The sequence below is a fragment of the Molothrus aeneus genome, chromosome 7, assembly GCF_037042795.1.
Source record: "Molothrus aeneus isolate 106 chromosome 7, BPBGC_Maene_1.0, whole genome shotgun sequence".
NCBI classification, from domain to species: Eukaryota; Metazoa; Chordata; class Aves; order Passeriformes; family Icteridae; genus Molothrus; species Molothrus aeneus.
In genome coordinates, this window is record NC_089652.1 from 25,537,934 (window position 1) to 25,560,772 (window position 22,839).

At 38.6% G+C, this 22,839-nt stretch overlaps 1 protein-coding gene across 2 annotated transcripts in view; it reads right to left on the minus strand.

Annotated features, from left to right (window-relative positions):
• The window catches only part of CNTNAP5 (contactin associated protein family member 5), a 271,512-nt gene that overhangs the window by 46,818 nt on the left and 201,855 nt on the right, over positions 1–22,839 (minus strand). For both annotated transcript variants that reach the window (XM_066553687.1, XM_066553688.1), the window contains 4 exons: positions 11,665–11,821; positions 2,793–2,920; positions 2,447–2,617; positions 166–384 (listed from right to left, as the gene is read on the minus strand). In XM_066553687.1, coding sequence (XP_066409784.1) covers positions 166–384; positions 2,447–2,617; positions 2,793–2,920; positions 11,665–11,821 — 675 coding nt within the window. The remainder of the gene's footprint in view (positions 1–165; positions 385–2,446; positions 2,618–2,792; positions 2,921–11,664; positions 11,822–22,839) is intronic.

Consider the following 22,839-nt stretch of genomic DNA (forward strand, 5'->3'; position numbering starts at 1 on the left):
GGTTTGTGCTTTGAGTGTTGTTCATGTTATTCATGTTGCCTGTGCAGGAGTAGAAGAAGCAGCAAAATCAAGCCACCACATGCAAGCTCAATGGTGAGATAAGAGCATTCATCACCAAACTATATGAAATACTGTTATCTACAGGAACCCTTGGATTGTCCCTACCTACAAATAACTGGCTGTTGAGCTGCAGGCGGAAGTGTCCCTCAGCAGGGGCCTCCAGGACCTTCTTGGGGAGGTTGTCCACCTGCAGAGAGGTTTGCTTGAGGTTCCTCTCTGCCCGCACGTAGTGCCACTGGTTGTCATTGAGGGCTGTGGGAGACTGCACAGTGGCTTCTGTGGGGCCATTTCCCACGTCTATGGAGAAGGTGATCTCCTTGGGGGCTGCAAGAGATAAACAGATGTGAAGAGGAAGTGAAGGTCTGAACTAAATTGTGGTTTTGACATCAAGAAATCTTACATAAATATAGGGTCCATTAACTTTTATGTCAGCAAATAGTAGAGGATCATTTACCTCCCATCTCCTACACAGCAGCTTATAAATAAATTTAAGCCTGCAGCCTCACTGTTTGATCTCTGCTGTGATTAGGCTTGGTTGTGGGTACCCATCTTTTTTGCAATAAAAATCTCAGTGATCTAGAAATGGCACTTTTCTTTTTGAAGTAAAAGTGCTAAATGCTGCACAAAAGTCACACAATATTCCCAGAAGATTTTCTACAAATAATGCTAAGATGGGAGCAAGGATAAAGATCTTTTCAACTAGATCTTTGAAAATGCAGGTAATTAACCATTACATAACTTGGCTGCATGTGGTACAAGAGAATACTAGAAGCATTTGTTTGCCTAATTCTGACCCAAGATGCATAAAAAATTGATGGGGGAAACTACTCAATGGGTGATCCTAAACTAAAGCTCTATATGTAACACACATCTAGAAATAATAAGGCTCCTAGAAACAAGACAATAGTTGAAAAACAAAGACACATAAAGGAGTCCACCTTCCTCTACTGGAAGCCTGAAAGGAGTTAGAACTTTTTAACATTCTTGCGACTGATTATTTTCCTCTTCCTAAAATTCTAAATGCACCACCATGGCCAAGAACCAGGTCCACAGATCACACAACCAGAAGGTTGTGGACTGAAAATTCCTAAAAACCTTGTTATTTCAAGCCCAAAAAATTGGATAGGTCTGGTTTTGGAAGCTGCTTCTTAGATAGCTAAGATGGGAAATGCTCATAGGGATAGACAAAGATCTATTCTGAACCCCTGCATCTGCTAAAAAGTTGTTTCCTTTTGAAGCACCTGCTCCATGGAGCTTCCTTGATACAAAGCCTTTAGGCTGCAAATTCCATCTGGTAGAAAGAAGCACAACAACAAACTAACTGAGAAGCCTAAGTCTAAAAGATTTTTTCCCAAACTTTTAAATAACTCATTTCTCTAGGAGTACAGATGTAAACACATCCAGAAGCTTTCACTGAACAATCCTCTTAGTTTACAGTATTTGTTATATTTGATGCCATTTTTACTTCTGTATCCCTGAGAATAAAATGTGCTACACCCTGAAGTGCAACCAAATTGGACCTTGATGTGCAATTAACAGTAAATCACACCTCATTACCTTGTGATAATCCACCATGACATTTACCACTGGTTTAATGAATCAGAGGGCCTTGGGGCCCTGTTTTATTAAATTTTATTTTGGGGTTATTATAAGCATATTATCAGATGCATAGCACTCAGTTTGTTTTCCCTCAGCTTGACAGAATTTGGAATACACATGTCATATTTCATGTCAAAGCCATCGTACTCTTTTGTCACTAATAAATATTTGAAGTCATCACAAGAGGAGTGAGGCAAAATCTCACTGATTAAATTCCCTGCTATTTTCCTAATACACTGAGTAGCAGTTGCACTGCACTCACTTAATAGATTTTGAAGTATTCAAGATCCATTACAACTGTGACTAACTTGTATTGAATTAGTGTCCTGTCCTTCATAAACTCACACCTAGTATCTGTACCATACACCCTGAATTCCTTTGAAACACTAGGGCTACATCAGACTTGGTATGTTACTGATATGGAAATAAAAGTAACCATCAGAATGGTTGAATTAAATTTTTCAACTTGAAACAGCCTATAGGTACCAGTAGTTTTTTTTTCTAAAGATATTTAAAAATAAATATCAGTGTTGAAAAAATAAATTCATACTCTTGTTTAAGAAAGATAAATCTAGCCACAGCAAGATTAAGTGTAATGATCAAGTCTATAAAGGGAAACTCTGACAGGAGGAGTAGGTAAGTCTTCATAAAAGAGTCTTTATGTCTCCATCTTATCATCTCCAGGCACTTCCAGCCATCTAAAAATTGCAGAAAATATGTCCTTCCCAGTTCTCTGCATCTGTCAAATTGGGCAAAGGCACCAAGATTTCGGAGCAGTGAAACTTACAGCTTATTTCAATTCGTATGAAGTCTTTAATGCCAAGGTTTTCCAAGAACACCCCGGACAGGGCGGTGGTTTTGAAGAAGAAGGAGATGTCCGCGCTGACCTCGGCGTGGAGCGTGGGGAAGTGCAGGTAGGAGGCCTCTGTGTTGAAGGAAGCAGCATTCCAGAACTGCCCTGCAAACACAACCCCCTTCTCTATAGTTAATTGGCACAGGACAGCAGCTGCAAGCTGCATGTGGAAAGCCACCTTTTATCAGAGAAACAGTCTTTTTGTAAAAAAATACAACAACAACGACAACAAAAAAGGAACATTCTGTACCTATGGAAATTGAGAAGAGCTAGTACTCACTGTCTCCATAGCAACGCAAAGGGCCGATTTTCCAAGCAGCCTCAGAATTTGATCTGTTTGTGTCAGTGATCACAATCTGAGTTACAGGCAAATGGTCTTTGAAAACAAGGAGGCCAGTATCATTTGTCCTGGATTTTAATACACAAACAGAAAGAGACAGATTAACCGCAGACAAACCCCCCAGCATTCCTCATGCAAGAGAATATTTAAAAGATGCTTACTTAAAGAACTTCTGCAAAATTACCTGCAAGAATTATGACAAGTACACACTGTTTGAGATAAATGTAGATAAATGCTCCCATGTAGGCTCTGTGTTCACATGCAATACTGACCACTGAAGACACCATTTGGAAACATGATACTGGCTGGGATGGGCTGTAAACCTGCTTCAGCTGTGCAGAACTACTGTGAAGCTGAGGAAGAGCACTACCATGCTGACTAATGGGCATTAATGTAAACTAGGCTCTACAGGGTTTCCTCAGCAGGATATATTTGCTGTGGATCAGGTCTAAGTCCAAGTCTGCATTTCTGTAAAGTCAGCTGGAGACAGATAAGGGTGTTTTATGCTTGCTTTATGCTTTACCCGAGCAGGAAGAGGACAGGTGATGCCTGATCCAGCCCACTGTTAGTGAGGGGATGCCAGACAATTACTGATCCAGCTTCAAGATGGCTGGGACAGGCTGACCCTGCACACTGCAAAACCAGCTGAATTGGCAGAGTGAGTTTGGACTGAATCGATCTTTTGCACTGCACGCCGGGGATATTTTGGTTCAGCAACTGAAATACTCAAGGCAGATTTACTGCATTGTCGAACTTCTCATGTTTGGTTAGCTGGGCTTGTTCTTAGCTGTGACTAACTTACACATGGCTGCTAGAAAGGAAAAGGAAGTTTGATTCTTAAAGGATAATTTCTTTGTTTTTATTCTGAGTCAGCTGGACAAAAAGTTGTCCTCAAAATGCAGTGCGATGTTTCGTGGTAGGTCCTTAAGCCGACTGAGTGGCTTTGGCTCTGGCAGGGTACACAGATGTGCATTCATCCCACTGCACTTCATGAGCCCAGCTGAGTCCCCCAGACACCAACCCTCATCTTACCAGAGCAGAACTGCTCTTCTGAGGTCTCTCTCTATTGATTGATAATAGAGAGGTGAGTGCTAATGAATCTCCACAGTGATTTTCTCAAGGTTAAGGTTTGCTGTACATCTGGGCACATAAGTGTGGCAGAGCATCCTTCATGGAACCAAATCTCAATAGTTTTGGAGAAAGTATCTCTACCTCTGCACAGCCCAGCAGGGTCTGGACTCAACTCACCTGTCTGCTCATAGCTGAAAGACCACATCCTGCACATGGGGATGGCAACACATCCAAAATGCCAGGAACCCCAAATTTATACCCACTGCTCCTCCAGGCAGGTGGGACACAATGCCTTGGGAAACAGGTATCACTGTTTTGAGTGCTGACACTGCCAGAGACTGACATCCCAGGCAGGATCCCAGACCTGCCCATATCCTCCTTGCAATGTCAACTTCTCAGTGTAGTTCCAGATACAGGAACAGACACAGACTTCTAGCAAAGAAACAATAATCAGGACAAACACTGCAGCTGTGCTCTGACACACAACCTCAAATGTTTGCTTGGCTAAGTGCTCTACTCTGATTAATGTTAGACAAAAATAGGAGCATTTTGATCTTTTTCATAAAGGCTGCACACATTGCATTTATTTTTCATTGCTTATAATTGCATGCAGCATAGTTAATTGTCTCATAATGCCAAGGGGAAAAGGAGAGGTACCCTCTTCAATGCTAACATTTTCTTCTTGCTCCAGTGGGTGTCTGACATGCAAATAATTACAGACAAAGTGCAGCAAGATGAAATTCCCAGGCACAAGGCAGAGTGAGGCCTTCAGTACAGATTCAGAAGGAAAGCTATCATGTATGAATCAAAGGTACATGGTCTCTAAATCTCCTCAGTATCACACTCATAGCTTATTGTATCAATATTTGAAATTTAGGGTAAATACTCTTAACAGACTATGAAACTACTGTGACAAAAGCGAAATTATTTGAGTATTTCTTAGGAAGATAATTAAATAAGGCATTCCAGTGATGGAGGAAGAAAAGTAGGCAAAATGAATGAAAAAAAGGCAGAAAGATGCATAGTAATGGGACATTAAATATTCACTATAAATATGAGTAACTAAGGTCATGTTTTCTTTCTTAAAATAAATTTTTTTAAAAATTGCAAAAATATTTAGGGAGGCTTCCTGCAAATTTATTTAAATTTTAAAAATGGTGCAGTCTTTTTACTAGCTATGATCAGCATTAAAATAAAAATCAGTATCTTTCTACAGCTAGCACTCAAAATATCTACAAAAAACCATGAAATGGTGACATTTTAAAGATATCTATTCCACATCTCTGAAAACTGCATTGCTTATTAGATATTCTGCTGTACTGCATGAAGTTCTTTTATATCAAATTTTATTACTGAATTTTTACTGCTTATATGCCAGTGTCACAGTGAACTTTAGTAGCATAGCTCAAGTGTGAGAGAGAAATATATTCTAGAATTAATAAAAATCCTCACTTCTTTGTTAATGCCTTGAAAACTCAATCAAGCTTCTCTTCAAACTCAAAAAGCACATTTTATGCATTTTGTTCTCTCACACATGGAAAAAAACCCTCATATCATGATATGTATTTTCACACAAGCAGACACTGAAATAAAACCTATCAGAAAAACATTCTGTCCTTCAGAGAACATGTCAGTGCGAGGAACAACATACCTATCATTGCAGCTAATTATTATTATTTCATAGTAGGAAATCAAGTTTTTGGTGAAAGATCAACACCTAAGTGATTTCAGCTAAGAAAAGCAGAAAAGAGAGTGGAAGACATTGTGAGTGTTTCAAATTCCTGGTATTCCTTAAATTGAACTGATTTCAGACTCCATTTCTCACAAAGCACCACAATTCCTCTTCTCTCTGTGCTACACCATGGCAGCCTCTCAAATACAATGTATTATTCCTGAGAGAGGAGCAAAACAGCTTCGTGTACCTGTACAATAACTTCCTGGAGGCACTGCTGTGGCACTACAAAATACAAATATACCAGGGTTTGGACAAAACATTTGAAATTTTGCCTGAAGGGGGTTTGGGGATCATTTTTCATCTACTACACTTTTCAAATAAAATTTCTATTTTCTGATAAAAAGCATCTGCACTCTGATGTGCAAATACATGATTTTGTCTTTTAAACAAAAGTAAAACCTTGTTATGTTAATATTTTTGTATTTGTTCCCAGAGCTCCTTTTTACTTTTATGTATTTTAATTTAGCCCTTCACACACTTGAAACCTGATTATATTTGCTTTTCCACAGCTGCTTCTCAGGTTAGCCACTACTTTTTTTCTCCTAAGTGGATTTCACATTGCACTCTGTGGCTGCTTCCACCAAGCACATCCCTTGTAAGTTAAGTCCTGATTTCACAAAAATCAAGGCTGGTTTTATCACTTTCCTGAAAGGAGTCCTCTGCTCACCAGAAATGGCATGAATAAATTAATAACTTTGGAAGTCAAGCTCATGCTTACTGGACTTGGCACTCAATTTGGCACAAAACCAGATGAAAATCTGAATGTTTTGAGGGTGGAAACAACACTCAACAAACAGATGTTTTTCTGAGCTCTTTGCATAAAGGATAGTGTCAATTTGTCTTTCCACAAGCAAAACCCAAACCAAACAAATCCAATAAAGCCCTTTAAATTAAATCACTGAAAAATTGTTGTTTATGGGTATTAAATACAGTTGGACGTCATTTGTTTATCCACATCTGAAGATTAATGCCTACATCTACCCAAAGGTCTTCCTCAATAAGCTGTGAGCAAGTCACATCAAATCAAATGCTCTATGTATGGACCAATTTAAAAAAGATGAAAATAATTTGCTACTGAAGGTGATAGTGCAGCAGCTGGGTCTTTCAAGATGTAGTAAAGGCAGACTCACACGTAAATGACAAATAACTATTTGGATGGTAACTTCATGAAACTATTTTTCTTCTTCCTGGCTACTACTAAAAGTGTGCTCAACAAACCCTTGCTCGATGGTGTTCTAACAGTGTGAGCCATCATAAATTGCTAATCTCTAGGTAGCCATTTCCATATTTTTTGTAACAGATGGTAGAACAGTGGTGCTATTAAATATAATTTATTCTCATATGATCCCCTATTGGTATATTTTTCTCTTGCACATTAATGGAAACTCTGGTGGGATCTGAGCCACAGTAGCTCAGATATTCAGCACAGATTTTCAGGAATACCATACATTTGGGGAAAAGAATACTACCATCAGCAGATGGCCAGGAAACTCATAAGGAATGGGCCTGTGATATAGGCTTCCATCAGGAAAATTTTTGAGGCCTGTTCAGGATATATCATTAATAATCCAAAGGAATATATTTTAATTGCTATCTTACCCATGAGCCATATCCAAAAATGCTTTACTGGGTAAAATAATGTACATCCATGATAAACTAAAAAACACCAGCACAAGGGGACATACCTAACAGTTGAAGGCAAGATGCAGTGGCTGTATTTGGCTGAATTAGAGATACAGAGTTTGGTAATTAGTGTAATGAACTGATTCTCAACATCTCAGGGACCTGCTACAGTCAGCTCTCTGCAGGCAGCTCTTCCTGGTTGTTGACAAATGTAGTCATGAGGCAGATATCCAAGACGACCCTGTACAGGCCAGGTCACCTCTGGCAGGGGTTATTTATGAGCTCACAGGCTCTCTGGAGTTGCCTGCACTGCTTCTCAGGGAATGGATTCAGTGTGGGATAGTGGTTGAGCAAACAAAACCTGTCAAATCTGGGCTCATCAGGGTTTCTCTGCCCTTCCAGTTTTATCACCCTGGCTCTGGAATAGCTTAGCACAAATATAGCTCATCCAAGCAGGGCTTCATTCACTTCCATTTGGCTTTGTTCCTCCTCAAACAAAGCTCAATGTACTCATTATACCTCTGGGAGACAAAGCGGGTCTGACAGTTGTAATATCCACCCTCTATTTTGTTCCCCTTCTTATCACATCCTGTGGTTTTTCTTATTCTTCTAGTGCCCCAAAGCCATGATACAGAGGTGAAGGCATCTTACTTTGGAAATGGCAAGACTCAAAGATTTAGTTGCCCAGTGAAGATTGTTCTGGAAGATAAAAGAGAAGGATACTCCTCCAGTTTGAATAATAAGACTGCAGAATAGAAATAAAAGATGGCCAATCAGCTAATTGTTTGAAGGAACACCATCCATCACACTTTGCTGAGATGCCTGAGCTTCTTGTACAAAATGAGTTCCAGAGATGCCTCTCTTTCTGTACAAAATAAAAAGCAGCATAGTTCTCCAAATTCACAAAGTTTCCAGGTGAATACAGTCAGCAAGGTTTGGTTTGATGACTGGCTTCACTCTAGGGTCTGCATTTGAAGTGGAAAACGGATTCCAGAGAGAGAGACCAAAGTAGCAAAAGGACTTCAGGACAGTCATGTGCTTCACCTCAGAATGAAAGAGTTTCCTCCCATTTAAATGCAAGGTTTGGTGAGCAGTAAGACCTTAACTGCCAAGGCAAGAGAATTTTGCTTGAGATGAAAGACAACCTGGGAAAGGTATTTGAAGATCCAAAAGGTCTCATGATAACACTATCCTGTCAGTATTTCAGTAATGCTTTATTCTTTAGGTCAGTTTATCACATTTCCCCAATCAAGAACACATTTTTGTTTGAAACAGGGTGTATATTTTGAAAGACAATCACTAATATGTCTCATCTGTACAGAGCTTGTCCCAACCTTTAACTTTTGTCAGTGTGGGGGAAGAGAAAGACAGAGTAAGACAGAGGAAGACAGAAAGACAGACAGACAGACAGAAAAACAGACGGAAAGAAAGAACATTTTATGAACTAGGTTTAGCTTCAGCTTGAAGGCCACTGGATTTTTATGAATATTTTCACCCACTAGCAAATGCTTACAGCAGTCAGAAATCTCCTTTTTTTGGCAGCATGCAGCCAAGGCATGTCTTACACTTTTTCAGATCCCTTCTTGGGTCAACAAAAAGGATGCAGTTGCAGGTGCTTCTGCTTCCTCATCAGAGATCTCCCATTCTCCAGAAAACACCATGAAGATGCTCCACTATTCTGAAGTGGCAGATTTCACTGTCATCCTACTGTGGAGTTTGGAAGCATGATGAGCCATATGGAAAAAGATAATTATCAGTACAATGGTTTAATAAAAACAAAGATGAAAAATATAAAAGCCTTCCCAAACTAGAATGCTTAATTATAGATTCCTATTCATCTGGCCAGGGAGGCTAACTTGATGTCAAGTAAGAGCCCAAAAATAGCAGCTGGCTCAGGTGTCTGCTCAGATATAATTTAAAAGGCAGCATGCCTGGAAGTGCATATTGTGTGCTGCCATATTGCTGTATCTGGCACAGGATTTGGCAGGTCTGCTTTCCATTGTTTATAATTTCTTTTGCTGCTCTGAGAAATTAGTAGCTTCTTCTGCACTCAAGATTTAGTCTAGGGAAAACAAATCAAAGCAGAATCCTAGGACTGTCTCCTCTTCAGGAGGATGCTTCAGCTATTCTGGAGAGTTCCTACCTTGGAGCAGCATGATTTATCTAAAAGGAGCAAAAATGATTTTCTGGTTTTCCACTCTGCAGCACCCATTTTATTTCATGCTGAGACAAATAAATGCATCTACCGCTGTCTTGTTCCTTCCACTATAATGTATAGCAGGTTAAAGTCACAGTTCAGATCTCAGCAGGTTTCAGATTCGAATGCTCGTTATATATCAGGAGGTCAGTGTTCTAGCAGGGAAACACAAAAGCAATCTTCAAGAGGCATGAAATTTCTTATGTTTAGAAACCCTCCATAAAGGTCAGGGTTTTTTAGCTTTTATAAAGCCAACCTTCAACTTAGAATACTGCCAAAGTAAAATTTTCTCATGGATTAAAAACCTAAGCAACTGAATCCCCAAACCAACAAACAGTAGGCAGTTTATTGGAGGTAACTTGTAAGCATATTCTGTTATTATCATGAAATTAGGAGAAACAAGTAGCTCTCTGAGCTGCCAAGTTAACGATGCATGATTTCCAACATCTTTCTCCCATGAGGGTTTTCCAAAATCTAATAAAAGTGTACGCTTCCTTAACTTCCTTCTTGTGGGCATTAATTGATTTTTTCCCCTCAGACTGGCATAAATTTTCATAGAATGTGTAATTTGTAATACTTTTGAGACTTCTCCCTCTCTGTCCAAGATGTTTGAAACACGTCTGCTTGTTCAAAATCATTGGGGGTGTGTGGGGGGAAATGGAGATAAACACTCACAGCATAACTTGTTTAGGTCTCATTTCCTGAGGAGACTAAGCTGAAATAGTATAAAACTGCATTTAGCTTTCACCTTGCATTGGTTTATAAGACCTAATGGTGCAGTGCCCTGCAGTCTAAGACTGCAACCCCAGTGTCTGCCAGCATAAACCCCTGCTCTGCTTGAGCAGTGAAAAATGGAACATGAATTATGAAAAGAACCAAGCACCAGCAAAAACAGAGCTCGTGATGCTCATGTGAAAACCTCATCAAAAGCCCATCTGATAACCAAACATTAAAGAAAAGACAGATTAACATGCACAGCCATGCTATTCAATACAAATGACATTCATAAGCCAATATTTACATAAACATCTTCCTGAAGAAATCTCCTTAAAGCTATAATTTCTGAAAGTGAATAGTGACCTCAGGGATTGCAAGGGTCCAAGCAATAATCACACTGTCTAGAAATCAATCAACCAAAAAGCCCAACACATACAGTGACAAGTAATTTCTGATTTTTTTTATGTTTTAAGACTCTTTACCATTCCTTTCTACTCATTTTAAGTGAAGGTTTCACAGGGCTAATTTAGACAGTGTTTCAAACACAGCAGCCCATGACAGCAAGACATTTCTTGTCTACTTCCATTATTCATAATTTCTGAACTACTCAAGATTAAAATATCTTTTTTTTCAGACACAGGACAGCAGATCCTATCAGTGAGTGGCCTAGAAAGGAGACTGAGTGAGCAGAATTTTCACATGTATGTTCAATGTTTCAAACTGTACTTCCAATAAAAGTCATCTAGCATTTCAGTTCTCTCAAACACATTTGGAAAGTTCACCAACTAGCTCTTGGTGGCTGGAGTGTCTGTGAAAGTGCAGAGAATGACAGGAGATTGTGAGGTGGCCTTCCCAGATCCATGCAGCATCAGAACACAACAAAGGTCAGAACCCAAAGAAAGCTTTGAATTTTCATGCTGTGACTCTAAAACTTCCTATGGAGACTGAACCAAAATCTACAGAAGCCAAACAGCTCTTCCTATGGACCTTAAAAAGCTTGAGATCCAAGGTGAAAGAAGGTTAAGGTGCATTATACTGTTTCATAAGAAAAATATGAGATTGTTTAGTAGTACATATTTCTTGTTTAGCTGTATCTGAATTTTGCTGTCTAGGCCTCAATTTTCTGCTCTGATGTACACCTATGAAACAAGCTCATAGAGCCTTTATTTGTGCAATGCTCCAGGAGAACCAAACTTTTAAGCAAATAAAATTACCCAATTTGGCATTCAACAAAAAAGATTTTTTTTGAAGACCACGCATCCCAGCAACCTGCTTCAGCCAGATGTCTTTGTTCAACATAGGAATTTAAGGTAAAGTCAGAAGTCCAAATTCTAGTTTCATTTTCATTCTTATCAGATTACACTCAAACTTCCTGAGCTGTGAAGCAGGAAAGATTTAAGCCTTCTTGCCCTACCTCCTGTCCCTAACTCTTCACACAGACACTGCTTTACACATGTTAAAATTATTACCATTCTTCTCTATCTGCATCACAGTTGCAAAAATATCTCATATCCAGACAACTTTCTTCCAATCCACAGGCACACTGCTGAATGCCCGGAAGAGATCCTCCCCAGTAAAGGTGCTTTTCACTGGCACGGCCAACCCACCAAGCAAATGGCATTCCATCTGGATGAAAGGGAAAAAAGAGGGCGGGAAAGAGAAAAGAGAAAGAGAGAGAAAGAGAACTTGATAAGCAAACTGGATTCTCCCAAGAATGCAAAAGAGAATGGAGGTGGACATGTTAGACAACACTCAAAGAAAAAGTGCAACCTGCAAAGTAACAAACCATAAACTTTGCCCCAAGTTCCATTTTATGGAATACATGTTGAGAAAGCAATGGTTCTGTTGTATTCCCATTAGGGCTCACCTGCCAGTTACTCACGAGAACCTTAGCACCTTTCAGCTGCCAAGACTTTGGAATGTGGAAGCCAACACCAGTGTTTGCATCAGCTGTGTCCAGTGGTTTTTGTGTGATCACTGAAGGAGACTGAAAACAATTCTCCTGCCACAACTCACATCACACAGATTGAACTGTACCACACAGTATTGGACAAGGACCTCTTGTAGTGTCAACTGCTTTTGCAGGAGCCTCTAGCCCTTGATCAGGATTTCTTACCTTAGGAGTCAGATATAAAGAACAAAAATATACAAAAATAACACACTGACTGATATATTACTATGAACTTAGCACAGTTCCTCTCAAAAGTAAGACTAAAATTTCTATTGATTTCTTAGGGAGCAAGATTAGAAATTTTAATGTGCTGTTCATGGATGAAATTTGCAAATGTAAAATTAGATAAGATATTAAAAAAGGTAGGACATAAGTGGGAAAAAATATTTCCCTGCTTGGGAATCAATTTATCTCTGAGAAGCTATTTTCTGCCTACAGGAGTTTTAAGATTTATGTATTTATATAAAGTGAGACAGTTTTTTTGTTCACATTTCAGAATCCATTATGCATCAAACATTAATAGTCAGATAGAGTAAGCAGAATCTGATATAATAAAATTCACAGATGAACATTTTCTAAGACTGACTTTGTCTTCCAGCTCAGCTAACTTTTTCATTGACTCCTTAATCCTTAAATCAAGAAATGTAATCAGTTACACATACAGGTAGATGGCAAAATTTAACAAAACTGACATATCAAGATTTTTTGATCAAAGGAGCTTGGAAAAATAAACTGCATGGCTAATGAAGAAAGATGCATCAATTTATTCTTCTGTTTTTCTAACATTACTAGTGGGGAGTATTTCTCATTATACAAGGCAAGAAAATCTAAATTATGAAATGCAATCAAGGTTAACTGTAGAATGTAGGAGACTAATTAAAATGAGTTTTAGAATCACTTGGCAAAATTAATTCATATTTATTTTTCTTCTAAGCTTAGACTACTGAACTGTAAATTCATAAAAAAAGGAAAATAAAAATAGGAAGAGCAACTACATTCTCATGATACCAACAATTAAGACATGACGAATTTGACCAATACCCAGAGGTACTCATTAGAAAAACACAAGCCAAGTACATCTAAGGATTCATCTTACAAAAATGTACACATTCATTTTAGGCCTCATATTATTGTCAACGCATTTATATTTTCTTTCTTTTCTATTCAGCTGATTTTTTTGCAGAAGTTGATTGCTGCAGCCAGTGAAACACTTCTATACTATATTACTGGGAAATTGCTCAGTAAAGCTTGGAATAGTAATGTTAATTGAATAAAAGGGTGATTTGTCTAGGAGTAGAAATAGATATACAGAAGTGCTTAATCTAATTTTAAAAGTGCCCATTCTGGGAAAAAAAATATTTAGACAAAGATAAATTATTCAAGTCAACAGCAAATAATGGTGTTCATTAATCAAATATAATCTGTGTCAGTTTCCTTTGGTGGAAGCCATTATGTACTTAAACATAACAGAGAAATAAGCAATCCTTTGCATGTATTAAGAAAAAGTAATTTCCTGACATCTTTTTCAGATCTGTTGTTATTTGTTTCATTGAGCAATACCAAGCAAACACGTGCATATTCAGACTTATGTTATAGACTGGGGAAGTGGTAGAAGCACCACAGTTTGAGTCATGTACAACTAAATTAAATACAGTGCTAAAAAATCGAGCAGTCAACATTGTAAGAAACAATCTCAGATTGTCAAGGGAACAGGCTATAAAAAACCAGTGTATTTTCCAAAATTCTATTTATTAGGCAGAGTTCTGCCACCTTTACCCAAGACAAGTTAATTTTTTTCACTAACGAGTCCCCTAGAAATCAATTTTAGTATTAAGTAAAATTATGCCCTGATTCTTCAAAACTGTTTTCTACCTGTTTAGTTTTTAACACATGAGAAATCAGAGCTTTTCAGCAAAGCTCTTCCAAATCTATGGTACTTCATCAACACCTGCAGAGTTGAGGAATTCTGAAACTTACGTTGTATGTCATATACCTGTAATGTTGAAGTAAAACAATACTTCACAAACAATGCCAATCAATCTGAGTTCTTTCCAGAAAGTTTACGTCATAATACCTTGGCAGTGCTGGAGGATGTCTTGCACTGAGGCTGAGTTTGGCCACCTTGTGCTGATTAAAATTCTTTCTTCTAAGTCTGTAGATTTGTTGCAGAATCTTCACTTCTGTAATCATGCTACTACAATTTTTTCAAAGCATTATCAATTCTCCACCACCTCAAAATTAATTAATTTCCCTTCTCTGGTGAAGCCACAGACCAAATCAATGACATTATGCAAGGATTTAAAATGACCCCATCACCTTATGGTAACATAAGTCAGTAGAGTTCTACTTTAATATTTCTATGCTAAAAAGTCCATTAATAAGAAGTGCTACTAATTCTTCATTATGTGCTTACCCTGCTTCTAGCAACGCATCATTTAGTTAAAAATGTTGTCAAAAGCCTACTGCACAATTAAAAGTATTCTTTTCAATGTTTTTTTCTTTCTATTATTAATGGAAAAAAATCCTCTGTAACAAAAAAAATTTGATGTTGTCCTTGAACTCCATGCTATGGTTTTGAAGAAGAATATGTGTGAAAAAATAACCCAAAACAAGCAAGTGCCAAGTGAATGAATTTACCAATGGTAGAACAGTGATGAGTTTCTTTACAATGATTTCCTTCTGCACTGCTTAAACTGCCTTAGGAAGATTTCAATTTTGATAACAAAATCTTCAAAAAAGGCAATTTTTGGGTTGTATTTCCTGCAGTGGACAGGATGACGGTAATGTCATTGTCTGGAAGCCTCTAGAAACAGCTGTGATATTTACACCACTGTTTTTTACCATAATTTAATATACTATTACAATAAATATAACATAAGCATAATGTAACAATATGAATAATTTAATGATAATATATATTATTATAATGAATTAAAGAATAATATTAAATAACTGAGGAGGCAGACCAAATTTTGTATCAAATCAAGTACTCCTTTGTGCTGTCAGGCACAGACAGTAGAAGGTACAGCTGGCACAGATCTTCTGAAAGGAAAGAATAAGGGGTATATTCTTCTGTGGATTCTCTATTCAACAGCTGGGTGTGTGCATCCAAAGAGCCAAGTAAGACTCTGGGAACCCTGACATATACAATACTGCAGTACATGGACAAGAACTCCGTTTGTGTCCATCCAGCACGGCAGGGAGGGTCAGGCTCCCCTCAGCTGGCAGTTCTCCAGCAGATTTCCCATATCTGCTCCAGCAGTGTGCTTAACTCAGCTGCTCATTGCTAGCCCCTTGTATGGGACCTGCCTCAGCAGCAGCAAGGCTGGCACTGACCACATTCTTCACCAGCACAGAGGCTGGGGACGATGGAGAGCGTAACAGACACATGCCACTGGTTTCCAGTGATCCTTAGGAGATGCAGCTTGGGATCAAATTCACCTGCATTGTGTATCTGCCTCTTCCAGGGACAAGAATGGCCGAATATGTAGCTGGTGTCCTTCTACCAGCTTAAAAGAAACTCTCTTCTTAAATCTCCCTCATACTGACAGTTCTCTCATTTTCATATTAGGAGGCACTGACATTTGTTGCAATACAATTTATTTTCAAAGGTTTAGGTTTGCTTGTGTCTCAAATGGCATTTTTTCAAAAATTATTTGCAAAGGCACTCAGAAGCTGAAGGAGTGGCAGAAACAGAATATTCCAACAGCATTTATACACATTATATGCATATCACTGTGTGTAAAAACTCCAAGCAACTTCTGTGGACTCAGCTTGCCTTTATACAGTCAGAAAGTCTTAGTACTGACTTTTATGTTTATATAGCTTGAGCTAAAACAAAACCATGCATTTTTAGAAGTATTATATTTAAAATATTTGTCAGATTTGTCTGTATGATTTGTCAGTTTGTTCTTGCTATGGCAACAAACAAAAGTCTAATTATGGAAACATAGCAAGATAAATTGGATCCTGTGTTAAACTCCTGTGCTGTATAAACCTAAAGTCTCACACAGCACTTACCCCTAAGACACTCAAGGTTTTTGGGGTACCCAAGTTATTGAAACAGCTCAGTTAAAGGTCTTTCTCACCACCACTTCAAGTCAATTTATTTGCATTTGTCTTTTGAAACACTGAAAGCATATTGTACTCAAACAACATTGTCTTGGCCATTTTCATGTTCATTTTGTCCTCAAAATTCAAACCAAGTTAAGCAGAACTGAATTTTTAAAATTTTACATCTATAATTTTTACTGATGAAAATAAATTAATTTATATCTATGCTGTTTTCTCTTAAAAGGAAAGATTCACATATCAAGAGGTAGTAAAAATTAGAAAAATGCTGATTGTAGAATTGCAGAGAGCAATCAAAGCCAATTCTTTGAAATCTCACTCAAAACTCAAATATCTGTTCACACTAACCACCTCAACAATATCAAATCCTGCAAATGGCTCACCTGATACATTGAACAATATGTGAAACAAGCAGTTAACAGATTTTTTTCATTCATATGTCTGTATATAAACACACACCTATGAGGCAATTTCAACCTCATTTCAACCTCTGAATTCAGAGGCCAAGTCAGAGTACAAATTATCATCTTAGAGAATAATTTTTTTAAAGGCTCTTGAATAAATGGACAAGGCAGTGAGAAGGGAAAACTGACTCAATATTTTTGCAACGGTTTACCAAGACCTTGTTTGCCCACATCAATTTTTTTTTCCATCATAACATTTTTACAGCTTTTTTATATTGGAATTTTAATATTCAATTGACATAAAATCAAATTCTTCCCATTTGGCCTTTCAATAGGGAAAAAATACAGTTTTGATAAATCAAATAAAAAGTATTTAAAATAATTCTGAACAAAAAAGGGAAAAATTGGAGAAATATTCCACACTTAGTTGAAAGCACATAATTAATACCTTCTTAGAGGCTGTTTGTTTGGTGAAGTCACTAATCAGTATTAATGACTCAGGATCTGTATTAGTTTAAACAACAACTCCCACCACTGGGAAAATAAACTGATAAAGCAGGGTGAGCTCCGGCTGTGCTGCATTAACCACAATGTGCTGCTCATTCTCTGAAGGGGATGCTGAGATTTAACAGTGAAAATGCTGCTCTTTGGTTCACAACCCTCAGCGAGGGTCTCGTGGCTCTGCCCCTGCCATGTGGAAGCAACACCCACCCCCCGAGATGTCAGGCTCTCTGCACCTCACAAACAACCCTGCCTTTAAGTCAAGATCAGGTTACCTTGGGAAAAAATATGTAATTTGGACCAGGAAAAAATGAGAATCCCCAATGACATGGTTCCCTTGAACATTATTTACTCGGTGAGCCACCTAGTCACACAGCTGGTTTTGTACCACACTACTCTGCTTCCAAGGGGACACACATCTGTTTTATGCCTGTCTCATCTTTTTTCAGTACAGACATAATGACTATCTAATTTTTCCTTTCTTTACTTTAAACCTTCCCCATGGCATTCATACCAGTTTCACAGTCCTTTTTCTCTCCTAAAACTATAACCCACATACTACTGCTCTAATTTTCAGAGATGACAAACATGGCTGTTTTGGGAAATCAGAGGTGGTCAAACACTGCACCATGACAGTCACTCTTAGTGTTGGGTACCAACTGTGCCAGTCAACATTACTAAGAATCTCACTGAATTTGCTTAAAATTTCTGGTCAGGTTCTGTCATTATTCAACTCAGCTATCCAAAAGGGAAGTAGTCCTGCTAATGCCAGTGGAACTACCCAATGGGCAAGACCACAAAGTTTGATCCTCATTCTAAAATTATTTTGTTAAGTGTGGTTAGGAAAAGGGGGGAAAAGGCAGTACTTTGCTGACATTTTGTTTCTTGTTATACAGCTTTGCTGCCAAGGTGCATTGCTTTCACAGAGTCCCAGGCTGAAGTAATTGCTTTAAAAAAAAAAAAACAAAGGAAAAACCACATAGCACACAGCATTTGTCTGCTTCTCTTCAGCAGAGAAACTGCTCTCCCTCTAGAGCAGCTGTTACCACAGTGTGCTCTGTTCTTCTGGAGTTGTTAAGATATTCTCATAGATGAGAATGGGCAGAAAGAAGGTAAATAAACATGGACCTTTGCTTCTTCTACATTTAACAGGAGCCTAATGAGCCGAACTGCTGGGCTGCAATGACAGAGCTAATGCCACTGCACACTTAGAGTGCCTCAGCAAAAGCAAATTATCATCAAGCCTTTAAGAGAGAGATTTGAGGCTGAGCATAAGGATTCCAAACCCAAATGCTTTTAGATGCTGAGGAACATTAAATCTACATCCAAACTAAAAATTTTGTGCCTCATGAATGTCCCAGCTGAAGGCCTAAGAAGGCTGAAAATATTATGAGTACTTGCATTCTCCTCTGCCAGCCCAGTCTGGGTTTTTTCAATAAATTTCTGGCCAAGTGACAAGTTTCCTGAAAGATGCAAATAGGACTCCAGCCAACAACAGAAAATATGTGAACAGCTGAAGGCATGCAGGTTGGGAAGGGCAAGCAACAGCGAATAAACAATCCAAAGAAGATTATAGCTTTTAGGGACAAATGACAAAACAGGAAATGGCAGCTTTGAATCCTCAGCAGTTTTGCTGAAGATGAACTGGATATTCTACTCTGCAGAAACAAAAAAATTATCTCATTTCCTTTATTTTCTGCATTCCAGCTCACCTTCACTTCAAAATTGTCCCACTTGCTTTCAATTCCTTTTCCTCTTCCTCATTCCCCTTTTCCCATTTTCTCTGTTTAGCCTAAATCCTCCAGGTAAATTCAGATAAACAAGCCTGACACTGCCTTAACAGATAAGCCTATGACATTGATGCATGTCCTGCCACATCCTTACTCTGCACTGGGACCAGAAACCCATCAATGCTCTGGATTCAATTGCAAGTGAATAATGACCATGGATAAGCCACAGTGGGCTCCAATGTAACCCTGTCTGGGCCAGAGGAGCAGCTCTTGCTCAGCAGATATCTGGATTTTTTTCCCTGTTATTCCCAGCGGGAATAATGGCAGTAAGATGAGCCCATCATTTCTTGCCCTCACACTGCTCAACCAGCTCTTCTGTGTTCATTTTCATCCTCATTACCAGCATCCTCGCACACATTTCCACTGGAAAGCCACCTCGTGAGGTGGCTCAATACAGTGCCCAGGAAATGATCTTTCATTCTTAATCAGTTCTTCTACAGAAGTATAAAAATGGTTAGTGAGAATAAATAGTAGCGAGTTCTGAATTAAAAGATTAATAATAAAGAGAAGATAAACCAGATTATGTAATTCCAGGTCTTGTGAAAGTGCAATGGGACACTGAATGATCATGTTTGATTTTGGGGCTCTCTGCAGCAGACCAACACTCCTCAGTGGTTCTCTAGAGCCTGAGGAAGACAACAGGAGTGACATTTGCAGCCCCCCTGTAGTCAGACAGTAACACAGCCCACTCCCTCTGTGTCCTGCTGAAGTCTTATCCACATTAACTTATGAGCTAACTGGACGAGGTGCCCACATGGAATGGGGGAAAGCATGGAAGAGATGAGTGAGTTTATAAGTTTAGACACATCATATGCTCTTCAGAGCTTCCTTTTTAAAGCATTTTATAATGGATGTGAAAGGGCCACAGGGAAAGGCCACAGGAAAGAGAGCATTGAACTAATGCACCTTATAAAATACTGCAAGGTGAGAGTAGTAGTTTATCACAGCAGTTTTTGTTCTTAAATGCTATTCAAGTTTTCATAGATGAAAGCACTTTCAGAGGCTAGAAATAAGATTGCAGAGGACAGAGGGGAATAGTTGAAGCATCAATGACTATGAATCGTGCATGAAACCATAAACCAATCATTTCACCACAAAACTTCATATTCAACTATTATTCATGGAAATGTTGAAGTGAGAAAACTTGTACAGAACAGTAAAGCTACAATATAAGCAACTGTCCCAGGAAAGACTTCCAGGAAGAAACACTTCATAGCTTAATAATTTCCTATTATTTTCCAGGAATAATAATGGAGAGATCCAGCAACCAGCATAGAAGCATCCAGTTCCAGTGAAATCAGGGTAACAGTGCAGATTTGCACTCACTGAGCATCAGGCTGTTCACAGGAAGACTGAACACCTGAGGCTGGACAGGACCTCTGGAGAAGTTTAGTCCAGCCTCCTGCTGTTCTGAAACAGATTCAGGATGTAAGAATTCCTTAGAAAAACTCTGTTGAGTCAAGCAAGTATGGTTGCTGTTGAGTCAAGCAAGTATGGAGCAAGTGGTATACAGGCCTGAAGAACCTATTTTTAAAGGGGGTTAAAAAAAAAAAGTTATATTTATTCTATTTACTCTTGAATTATCCATCATGGCAGCTCAAACCCTTGGGATTGGGCATGGATGAAGAGTAATGACCTCAAATGTAGAACTTTGCACCTCCTCCTGTTCTCCACCTGGTGCAACCATGGTGTCCCCAGCTCTGCAAAGCTCCCAGGCTCAGGTGCTCTCACCTGCCTACCAGCCCAAGCCTTTCACCAAGAAAGCCCAAAAAACCCCAGGGCAACAGCCTGGCCTAACAGTGGTCTGACAGTCTGCGTATAACTCAGAGCAGGCAGCTTGTTTATGAACACAATCCAGCTGGAGTAAAGTTGAGTTGAATTAATCAAGGATTAATTCAATTCTTGCTTGAAATCATGGACACTTGGCTGGATTACGCCCACAATGAGATACAACTAGATGAACTAGAAAAAGAAAGTAGATAAAATGGGGACATTTGGGACATTTGGAGACTGGATGAGTTACAGAAAAACATGCTGTAGAAAGCAATCTTTGCTTGGTCCTTTGGGAGAAACTACATGCACTAATAACAGTTCTTCCCCACTCCTTTATTTTGAAAAGTGTCTGAGTAAAAATGGAATTACCTTACTCGACAGAACTGTTTCCTGTATATGCAGTTTTAACGACCTGCATTAATAATGAGAAAAGGATCCTTATTATTACTTTTTTTACCCCTGCTCACATTGCACCAATACAGTCACTAGTGGCTCAAATGGACTGCCTTCAGATGTGACAACCCTTCACAAAAGACAGATTAATTTTGTTCTGATTGCACTAGCAATGGCAGCTTCTAGGAATAATAAAATCTAGATTCAGGTATAGAGAATCTTTATTAGCACTATTGATTCATGAAGCAACGAGAACACACCTTGTCCTTCAGCTCTCAGGTTAATACAGCACAGCTGACAGTTAGAGAATAACATCTATTTACATGGGGTGAGTCTGACCAGAAAGTCATTAGGACAATGTCATTTCCACAGTGTGCCTTTTTGAATTTCATGGCTCAGATTTATCTTAAAGAAATCACAAAATATCATCAGTAAATATTCTGAATATCTGAACTGGAGTAAAAATAGAAAACAGTCTTAATAGAACATAAATTAGAAGAGATAATATATTGCTAATCACTTTAAAGCTGGAATCCCTAATTAAATAAATTAGAGGATTTTCTTAAAACTGAAAATAGTACTCTCAGATATTATTAGGATAACATTTCTGTTTTGAAAAGACACCTTCGGAAAATGATATTACATCTCAAGTTCTTGATCTCAAAATTCCCTGGGAAGAGCATGCAATATATCCATTGTCTACTACAAGACAATGCATTGTAAACAACTACAAAATGACACCAACACCCAAAAGAGAGTTCAGAGAATAATATAAGCACATTTCTGAGCCTTACACCAATTATGAGCCAGCAAGGCAGCTTGGACAGTGTAGAAACCACACTCTGAGCCTCTCCTCCTACCCTTTTGTCACATCCCTAGTGAACAGAAATCTCACAGGGCCAGTTGAACTGGATTGCATATTTTTTGTTCTCAAAGTGTGTTAGTTGGCAAAAGACAACTCTGAGTTGTACTTCTTATGATCAGAAAGTCCTGCAGAGCAGAGCAGAAAGTCTGGTTTTAAGCTTTATAAAAAAAAAAAAAAAATCAGCAAAAAACCAACCAACAAACCAAAAAAAGTGAACAAAAAGCCTTCCAATAACTTGTTGAACTGTGTTCCAATATCTCTGAGAGGCATTACTGCAACTCATTAAACTTCTTTATAGTCTGATGTGTTACAACCTATTACAGAGCAATTGTAAATAAATAACTGCTGATTTGACACTGCTTTCAACTGCAGAGCAATTGTGCTTTCCTCAATGTTACAATTAATGTCAGCAGTTAATGCCTTAAGTGGTGGAATCGGAAACTCAGCTACGATAAACACATGCAGTCAGATTTCAACTTAAGGATATACCCAAACTGCAGCATGGCCTTAGCTCAGCTGTCCCTGTCTCAGGCTGCAATTACAGTTCTGTTGGTCAGAGCAGCAGGGGTACCATTTGTCATCCTAAGGAAGGCTGGAGTGCTGTGAAATTGGGCACTTTGGAAAAATGCAGCTGTAGCAGAACATATGTATAGGCAAGACCATGAAATGAACTGGCTCCAAGCCAGCATGTACAGGCAAAAACAAGAGACTGTAAATGAAAAAAAATCATAGAACACTGTACTCAGAAGATGCTTCTATTGATATATCCTGACCAGCCTTAAAGGTCAGGATGACAACAATCTGTCTTCTCTGTGGGACTGCTTTATCAATTTGCAGCTCTTTCTTCTTCACCCTGTTAGCAACAGGTTCACATCTTTCAAATAGATCTTCTATTT